We start from the raw sequence: 10,189 nt of genomic DNA, 5'->3' as shown, positions 1-10,189 counted from the left end.
ATGTGTTTATTTTTTGATCGTCAGCCCATATCTTGCAGTGTTCAAATTTTTGCTGACATTTATTTAGGCTTTACATCTATAGATGTACTAAGTTGTACCTGCTCGACTCTCCAGCAGGTCCTCGTCCACCATGGTCTATTCCCAACCGCGCCTTCACAGCCTCGGATGGCTGTGTCTGTTGACTTGCTTTCATTCTACTGCGCGTTGTTTGAGCGCTCATGTGACGCGATTAACGCACTCGCATCAGCGCTCAAAAATCATTATTCCCGGCGGGGTTACCAGATGACTGATGCCCAGGTAACAATCAGTTACATACTTATATCACTACTGATTCATTAGTGTTTCAGGGCGAAGTTATACAGGACCCCTTCCGCCGAGGCCTCGGCTATGCCGTCCAATGGTATGACATCCTGCAAGTTGAAGTTGAGCGCCAAGTCGAGATGGTCGTTCAACAACATCGTGATCATATAGCAAAGTTTCAAGTGTCCTCTCGAGTCCCAAATTCGCCTTCGCTCACTCAATGCGCACCCCTTCTAGTGCAACGGTGTCCTGCTTGCTTTGCAGGTATACTCCATGGTAGATCCACAGATGAAGGAGGTGACATCCACGTTGCAATGGACGGTAATTTCCATCACCGTCATCGATGTGCTGCTGGAGACTGTCCAAATTTCTATGACCCTACCTATTTTCTGCCCAAAAGCTTTGTTGACGCAATTGGGCACCATATCGACACTCAACATAAGCGACCCGTGAAGTCTTACGTGCCCCTCGTCCCCAACGAAGCTGTTGACCAATGCGAGAATGCTTACGAGGCTGCTGATGGCAAAAAACAGAAGGCCGCTATGGATAGCTTTGACGACACTGGAATCATGGCCCTTATCTGTCGTCATGACATCCCATTATTTTTTGCCAATATAGATTCACCTGGAGAACAGCAGAAGTATTCAGTAGCTTTACTTCACCACTTCTTTTCATTTCTTCCGCCTGAAGCTACTGTCGTAGCTCTTTACGATATCGGCTGTGTTTTGGCACGAACACTCTCCAAGGTACGTTATGATCCTGGCCGGAACTACTTGCTTACACTATTTACAGTATGACATTCTTCCCATAAGTATCACCTCACGCCTTCGATTTGCAACCACTGCAATGCACGCATATGGGCACGAGTGGGCTTGCCAGCTCGTATATAATCCACGAATATGTGTGGGTCTTGGCTTATCCGATGGCGAAGGGACCGAACGCCTTTGGTCTCGCTTAGTTCGATTGATAGGTGTTGAGCGCACTTCTAGTGTATGTACTCTATTATTTTCATTATGAACTAATTCATTTAAAACACTGCTTAGCGCCAACGCCGTTTATGGCTAATCGATCGGCAAGCAGTAGCTATAGCTTCAGAGATGCGAATTGACCTTGGTGACTGGATCAAACGACGCCTCAGACGGGGCATCAAGGAACAAGGTTCGGCAGCCCAAGACGCGCTAGATCGATGTGGGGTTCCCATCGAAGAATTGCAGTCCGAGTGGTTGCAGCAAAGGCATTCTCAGTTATCTATCCGTGCTCGTAGGTTTTATACAATTTTAATGGCGTGACTATTACCCAATGATATCGCAAGATGCACCCGCCCGCCTCAAGAAGGAGTTGGACACTGTCCTAGCTCTCCAGGCAGATCTGGACACCTCAGACAAAGCATTGCAAACCGCCAGGACGATGTTGGAGAAAGATATGGCTTCAGATGATACTCTAGAGGCTCTCGAAAGTCTAGAGAGGGGACACGATCGCCTGATGAACAAGGTCGAGGCCCTTTACTCTTCGTTGAACGTTCATGACAGGTTCCCTGAGCTTCATGGCATCAATCTCGAATTTGTTCGCATCCTTCTATTGGCACGCGATCTCAAAATGAACGTTCGTAAACGTGCGATTGCAAGTTTCTTTGAGTGGGATAAACTTGATCGAGCAGTAGGTGGTGTCCAGCAAGCGTTAGGTAAGTTCGTGCTCTTTTGTTAGTCAATGATTTATCAGATTCTTTCAGGCACCAAGCTGCATCAACAGACACGCAAAGCAATTTCAAAGCGTCAGCCTGCACTAATGACCGCTATCAGGAGATTCAACTCCTACTGCGAGCGGCTTGATTCATTGTATGACACATCCTGGGGGATTCCACTGCCCGCACCCCTTCCCACCAAACTTGCGGAACTACGTTCTGACCCAGGACTGATGGAGGATGTATGGATTACGCCATCTCTTGGAGAGGTTCCGCGATGGTTAGACGACACATCCATAAGAGATGGTATTCGTGCACTGCTCAAGCGTGACCGGTGTCGAGAGGAGCAGGTTCGGCTGGGCGTTGAGGCCAATAACTTGTGCCGCTTCTTTGGAAATGAGTTGGCGGCGCTTGAACTTGCCCTTCGGTCGCCGAAGAGTGAGTTAATTTTCTTCTCAACTTCCATTTCTCACCCATCATTAGGTGAGCCTTTCGCAGTTCCATTGCAGCAACGGCATGCCAATTTTATCCGCCTTCAAACATGATGGTCAAATTGCTTAGCTTCTTCAGTACGGTTTACTAACGAAGTCAGCAAGGCAGTGGCCATTGCGACCACCCTCTCAGGAGGCTCGCCAAACCTGATGTTTCACTGGATTAATGCCAACACGCTGGTAGTGCCTGATTCTGAGGGTGGCGATGAACTCCCTATCATTGATCCTGACCATTGCCCCCAAGTCGATTCTGAAAAAGCAGCACTTGCCGATGTCCTGGAGGGTGAGATGGGGGCATTGGAGTTAGATGACGATGACTCAACAAATTATGGGCGCGAAGTTAATGCCGTGATTTGCTGGAACCTTCCTGATGTACGTTTATCTTTATTGTTAGGAATTGACACTGACATGTCATAGAATCTCCTTGTGGATGACTTCTGCATTCCATCGCAAGAGCCAGACGTCCTTGACCCTGCTAAAAATTTTGCACGAATACGACCTTCGCACGATGGAATCCCTCGTCTACTGTTTGAGCCGAAAGACATTGGTATACTCAGTTCTCCTACTGCACGCCTCAACGATATATGCATCAACAATTGCGCCATTCTCTTGTGGTGCTCTCAGCTGAACACTTCTGCTACACAATGCGCGATGCTCTCCACTCATGATCTTCCCCGCATTCGTTATAATGCCCCAGACAATATCATCTGGCGCCACACATCGTGGATTCGTTATTGGGAAAAAGACATCTGGGTTCTTCCAATTCATCGTCCGTCAGGCATTGGACACTGGGTGATGTGCATCATCCAGTTGTCGACCAAAGAACTTTACCTTTTTGATAGCATGGGTGATAGGACGCCTTGGCAAAGTGACGTCAAAGTGAGTTTAATTTTAAAGTGTCCTTTTCATCTGATTGATTGGCACCTGATATGAAAGCATATAATAAGACTAATTGCTCGGTTCATTGCAATTGCGCGTCAACACGGCCATCATGTTCATATTGATCTTGAAGGGTGGGTGGCTCGACCATTGAATGTGAGTTGCATGCTTGGCTTTCTTAACTAGTCTGACACTATGTATTATTTAGATCAAACGTCTTCAGAGTAATGACTTTGATTGTGGCCTATGGGTATTGGCTGCAATATTCGCCGTTGTACGCGGCAGCCACATAACAGGCCTACATGAGCGGGACATGGACAATCTGCGACGCTATATGCGGACTATGGTTCTTGCATTACCAGCTCTCTCGAGTTACAGTAGTACAAGGTCTACATATATGGATTCTTCCCAGTAATCAGTATATTGTCCTCCCTCTGACAATTCAATATCCTTCGCGCTACCCATTGGCGATAGCATTCAGCCATGACCTTGTGTCTTGTGCATGCCTGCAAATTGCTGACACGAGCATGAAGCTCATCCCAACCTGTAACTAACCGCTGACGCACTTCTCGGATCTCCTTCAGAATCTTGGAGATTTCACCCATGCTATACATGGCTGTACGGTGGGTATGTGATTCCCTTTCTGCGCGCAAGTGACGGCCATGCATCACATCCAAGAGGTTTTGCGTGAAACGGTCTTCCTCTGGTGAGTCAGGTGGAGCTGGAGAGTCGTAAGGAGGGGCTTTGTCCCACTGCAAGAGATCGGATTGATCAATCAAGTCGGATCCGGCGAGAGATTGATGAAAAAGATAGGAATCAGGAAGGGAGAAGGTTGAACATCGGATTAGTGAAGATGTTCGAGGATCGTGCGGCAGATCCCCAGATATGATATGAGGCCCACGTCGACCATGACGTTTGGCATATGCACGAGAATTCTGACCTTGTCGAACAATTTTACCTCTGTAAAACATATGATTAACAAAAACAAATGATTGCAAAATACTGACTGTTCTGACCGAGCATATGATGCTTTGTGTCGCCGTGCAGCTGCCGATTTCTCTTCAAATGTGAAGTACTTAGCTTTGCGACCCATAGAGACCAGGCAAGTGGGCAAATGGTCAAAACTGTGTGAAGACCAAACTTGATCTTAAGTTCATATTGCGATGTTATCCTGTTACCCATCAGAATGCAATACAGCCATCAAACACAAAGTTCTGGCCTTTATTTTTGTATTAGCATGATCGGGCGTACCGTGGAAGTCGACGACACCAGTCCAGACAGCTTGGCTGGCAGTCAATCCCTGTCCATTTGTCTTTTAAATTCAGTGCGATTTGTATTTTCAATCTCATTGGCTCACCAATCACTCCCGGTGACTCGGAGAAAGTCCTGCCATACTAGTTAGTATATTTCATATTATGTAAACAGTTGTCACAGTATGACAAATGTCGTAACAGCATGAAAGTTCAACCAACCAATGCTGCTGTACCATCCTCACTATATCATCCCACGATTTTTGCATCTGCTGCAACCTTTTGTGCATGTAGTTCCACCATACTCGCTTAGTAACTAGTAACTACCTTTGGTGTGCCGGGTGGCGAACGGTGTCGAAAGGTGGAGCTCCAATGTGTCCTCTTTAGTTGTGTTGCTTCATGCAGACATTTTCTAACCTCGTTTCCGCAGTGAATCCCATTATCACCCCACAGGAGCCTCAAAAAAGCCTCCCAATAGCCTCAAGAAGGCCTCCCAGTAGCCTCTATGAACCCGGGCGAAACACTTAACCCTCTTGGGCCTACTAACCCGCGCTCATTTACCACTTTTGGTAAGTCATAGCTTTTCGGCGCTACCCAAATTGAAGGAGGCTTCTCCAAACTTAGCATTCCAAAAATTTCCATGGCCTCTTTTCACGTTATCGATCAACTGTACCTACTATTGCACCTTGTCTGTATCCTGTTGCAGAATGACCGCAACCATATCCAAGTCCTCGCAATCTGTTGACGTTGCCACGCAGACAGACGCGCACTCCTTTACTATCACTCGCCTCGTAAGTTCTTAGTCAGTTTCATATGTGGATTCTACTGATTGCTTCTAGCTTGTGGACGCGGCTGTGATGACAGAGGACCCAAAAGTTAGTAGTCTCCAAGTCGATGCCGGATGGAAGACCCTCGATGGCATTCCCTGTATCACGGGTGGCCTAACGGCGCTTGTTGGTAAGGTTTGTTGCATCCTTTTTTCACTGATCTTGACTTTATTTCAGCATCTATCGGTGGCACCCTGCGTGGGCGTACCCAAACCGAATTCCCTTGGAAAACCCTGCCCAAGGAGCTAGCTCGGCTCGGATGTTGCCTCGTCAACTACCCTAACGAGACTTTGATGCCCGGCGAGACTCGACCTACGCTCTCTCGGAGCAAAGGCGTCCATGATCTGACCCTTCCTCATCGTATCAATCTTGTCAATGCGCTCAAGATGGGCACCCTCACCATTCGAGTTGTGACGAATGATGCTGCTCGCACACGCCTTACGATGTCTACGGACCCAGTTATTATTGGAGAAGCACCCTCACATCGATCGATCTACTCCCGTGGGCGACGTGTGTTTGCTAATGGTGACATTGACTGCAAGGGTCCTCGCCGTCTTGCCTCTCCCCCTTCTACACCTCCCACTTCTACACCACCCACTCATCCTTCTACACCTCCCGCCCGTCCTTCTACACCTCCCACCCGTCCTTCTACACCTCCCGCTCGTCCTTCTACACATGCCGCTCGTCCTTCTACACGTGCCGCTCGTCCTTCTACACGTGCTGCTTGTCCTGCTACATCCCCTACTCGTCGTCATGTTCAGGTCTTTGTAGAGATATTACGCCCGCCACCCCGGCCAGCTTCTAGGGCAGTCTCCAAAGTAATACCACCATCCACCACTCACACCATATCACGCTTGCCACCCTGTCCAGCTTCTAGAGCGGCCTCCAAAGCAATAACACCGTCCATCGCTCACACCACAGATCTTATTCCTCCAATCACTGCCGCCGAGTGGTCTGCATCTTCTTCTGAATATGTTGATGATGAGACTCTAGATGAGGAGTCAGATGCTAGTGAGAGCGATCATCGGCCTGCCAAGCGTCTCAGACGGTATAACAGCAAATAATTGAATATTAATGTTTTCAAATGATGTAGATAGCATGTTAGTACAACAAATCTTTTCGAATTCGTATTTTAATTTCTGACGTGGCAACAGAAGTAGACTCACGGTTTCAACAATGTTATTTTTAGTCGCAAGATGATATTCATTTCGCGGCCTTTCTGTAGCCTCTTGGACCTCCACTCGGCATATTTGATATCTCGCTGCTTCTACATACAACCATCCTGAGCGCTTATCTGTGCTTGATCGCTGATGCCTGTGCAGTTCCCGGTGTCTTGGGTCGCACTTATTATTAGTTGTTATCGCTCCAGGTGTTAACATTCGAAATTCAGGATTCAGGAATCTCGTACTCGAGTCGTGATCATCATGATGGGATCCTGCAAATATAGGAGTGCCTGCCGGTAAGTTTCCTGCCTCATCACTCCTTAACTTACTCACAGAATCCCACTAATTTCACTGGTTCTGAACGACATGATTGAACTCATTGTTCGATATTATGTATATTCGCATCATCCTTATGCTCAACATTATCTGTATTTGCTTTGTTCTGAACCCTCTCGTTAGCCTCTCGCGCCTCCTTAGACCCTCACTCACTCTCATGAACTTGTCTGTCTTGGTTGGGTATCTGCCGGTAAGTCTCCTGCTTTCACTTCTTAACGTACTCACAGAATAACACTAGCTTTACTGGTTCTGAACAACACGATCGAACTCATTTCAATGGAACCGCCAGCTCGAATATTTGATTGCAAAGTGAGTCATTTGGCATTATGTATAATGTTATCCTCATTCACTTCATTCTGAACCCTCTTGTTAGCCTGTCGAACTCCTGAGAGCCTCACTAGAGCCTCACTCGCACCCTCATGAACTTGTCGGCCTTGGTTACCTATCCGAACAAATTTCAATGTCTTACGTTTGTTTAATTCTGTGCTATTATACCATTCTAACTTGTTTAGTCCGCATCAGCTCAAATCAGCCTCATAAGTATCAGGGCACTGCTGGTTTTTTTTCGTGCCCCTTCCGATTTCCTATCTGATTTACTCTGTGATATCTTGCGCAAACTGCCCAACAGACAGTCTACAAAAAATTGTGCTCTACTGCATATTGTACAAGTAGGCGTGCTCTCATATATTTCTTTTATCATTGACTACATACTGTAGACATGACCCAAAACATCCCCGATGACCTGTCGTCTCCTCACCCGAGCTACATGGGTCTATCCCCCGATACCTTCGATTACATGCAAGAGCAGTTTGGCGGCGGCCGTCGATGTGCAACGCCCCCTGTTGAGCTGACTCCCTCGCGGCTCAGGAGTAAGCTCAAGGCCACAGCGCGGGACGTCGGCCTTGTCAAAGGTGCATCTACCCGCCGCCAGGCCTATCAAAACCGCACTGTGGGAAGTCAAGATCCCATATCTGCGCACCCTGGTGCACCAGACTTACCTCATGTGGTGCCAGGTGGTACTTCAACAAGCGAAACGTCATCGCCAATGGTCCACGCGGCTAGTAGTCGCCATGCCTCACCATTTCCTGCCCCACAGGTTCCTGCACAGCTCCAGGATGTTTTTTTTGGTTCCATGGACCAGCAACGCGCGTGGATAGACTCTAATTCTGACACCTTTAGCATGATGGGGTCTGAGTCTTTTTTAGCTGGAGGATCGCAAAATCAGCTCACCGCACAGGGCATGGAGCGCCTAGCACCTCCACCAAGTTACACTTTTCCTGCGAGTTCTTCGGGTCAACCAATGGCTTCTCGTGGATGCTCACTAGATCCTCATGCTACAGGCCAATACCCTTCTGGCTTTACGGAGGATTTTTCTGGCGAAGCCTCGCCGTTCATCCTTCAGCCAGTTCCATCGTCGTCGTCGTCTCATGATCATTCACTTCCCCTCCCAACCACAAATATCATTCCACCAACGCCATTCAAGGATGGTGGCAGCCAGACCAACACCACCACCTCGACAAATACTATTGGTACTTTGCTGAGCGGTTCCAGTTCGCAGATGGACTTAGAAGGCTATCCTTCTGCCTCTCATGAACGCTTTCCCGAGGAGCACGAGCCGGTGACCCATCAAGAAGGACTTACGGTTACTGGACGCAGATCTGCAGAGTTGAATGCAGCACTAGACGTCGGGTTTGCTGCAGTAGAGCGCTGCTTTCTCGAACTATCTGCATCCACCACACTCCCGATTTCTCAATTAATCAACTTGTTCTTGAAGAGTCGCGGACGCACCGTAAACGGCACTAATTATTGGAACCTATATGCCAACTACTTCAAAGAGCATGTCCAGACGGAGCTTGCGCGCATCGGCAGAGAAGCTCCCGCTGGAGGTGGCACACCTAGTAGGTGTCATATTATAACTTGTTGCGCAGGAGGTTAATGTCCCTTATAGGTGTAACCGTGCGGACACAATGTTACGACAAATTCAAAGAGGTTTATTCTGATTCTTACCAAGATATCCTGCTAATGCACGAGGAGGCATCGCTCCTTGGATCTTCACCTCAAACGATAGCCCAGCGTGGACAGGGCTTCCAAAAACATTATCGAAGAGTGATACAGATAGTATGTTTTTTTCACCCGACGTTCTCTCATTCCCTCATGTCGTCATCATAGCTCGAGTCTGCCGCTGTTAAATTTGGCTTTGAAGCGGCTGTCGTTCTCTGCGGCAAAGTGGTCAACGAAGATGGCTCACTTGGCCACTCGTATAATACACCAGGCGCTGTAGGGGTAAGTTTTTTGTGCTCTACATCTTGATGTATGCTTAAAGATACAGTTCTGGGAGACACGATGTCGCGCAAGCGATGATGCCATTGTCGGGCATCTCAAGGCGCATGTATAGTAAGTGTAAAGATAAATTACGTTTATGCTATGACTTACATCGAAACAGTAATAGTACATCTTTGAATGCAGTGGATGATGCGTTCAACGATGGCACTCGCAATGACCCTTCGACCCCAAACTCGACTCCGAACCATGATCGTGACCAATCTCAGGCTCCCGAGGGACGGGATGACGGTTTGAAATGGATCAAACTCGAACTTATCAGACAAGTTGGTACGTTAGAACGTCGCTACTCCTTTTATCTATTTGACCTAAACTACGAATAGCCCAACTTGGGGGCAAGTGCGCCTGGGATAAAAATTTCCCTTGGAAGGGCATGTCCAGCGCCCTTGCTGATGCCAACCTCTGCATCAGAGGCTATCCTGCCCATAAGTGCCTTTTGCCCGGTGAAGCTCACAATGAAAACTCAAGGAACAAGGGCATCGGAGCGCTGACGCAGAAGGAAATTGCAGCGCTCGTAGATGGGTTGAAGGCAGGAACTATGCTAGTCGTCAAAGTTGACAAGGTGCACCGAGGTGAGTTTTGTTTATGTTATACTATGAACTTTCAGGTTTTAACCTCATATGTAGCGGCTGTGATGGCCTCTGAGAGGCCAGTCATCACTGGCATAGCGCCACCACCTGAATGGTCACATGATGGCGCTCGACGGCTATTTGCTAATGGTGATACTGACTATCACGGCCCAGCTCGTCTCCAGCCTAGCGGTGCAGCTACGAAAGTCAAGAAAGCCACTGATAAGGCACCTCAGGCACCTCTTCGACCCTCCAATGATGACGACGACAATGATTTGGGTGACGATCGCCCGGCAGTACCTGCTGCTCCCAAGTTCCGAAAACCTACCATACATTAGACCTACCTCCACCAC

The 10,189-nt window shown here is 48.0% G+C and overlaps 2 protein-coding genes across 2 annotated transcripts; both read left to right on the top strand.

The window, feature by feature from the left end:
- On the top strand, positions 1 to 1,589 carry HD556DRAFT_1235267 (uncharacterized protein; the record flags this gene model as incomplete). The annotated part of the gene is made up of 4 exons (XM_041297732.1): positions 1 to 297; positions 363 to 1,046; positions 1,093 to 1,294; positions 1,378 to 1,589. The coding sequence occupies 4 exons, from the start codon at positions 1 to 3 to the stop codon at positions 1,587 to 1,589; spliced, it is 1,395 nt and encodes a 464-aa protein (XP_041161356.1).
- A 6,986-nt stretch (positions 1,590 to 8,575) lies between these two features.
- HD556DRAFT_1219853 (uncharacterized protein) lies at positions 8,576 to 9,045 on the top strand (the record flags this gene model as incomplete). Its single annotated transcript, XM_041296772.1, has 2 exons — positions 8,576 to 8,813; positions 8,876 to 9,045. Coding segments are annotated over 2 exons (408 nt in total), but the record flags the coding sequence as incomplete, so codon positions are not given.
- Between the last annotated feature and the right edge of the window lie 1,144 nt (positions 9,046 to 10,189).

The sequence above is a fragment of the Suillus plorans genome (assembly GCF_016647745.1).
Source record: "Suillus plorans strain S12 chromosome Unknown HD556scaffold_21, whole genome shotgun sequence".
Taxonomy (NCBI): domain Eukaryota; kingdom Fungi; phylum Basidiomycota; class Agaricomycetes; order Boletales; family Suillaceae; genus Suillus; species Suillus plorans.
This window is presented reverse-complemented; position numbering and strand designations above follow the sequence as displayed.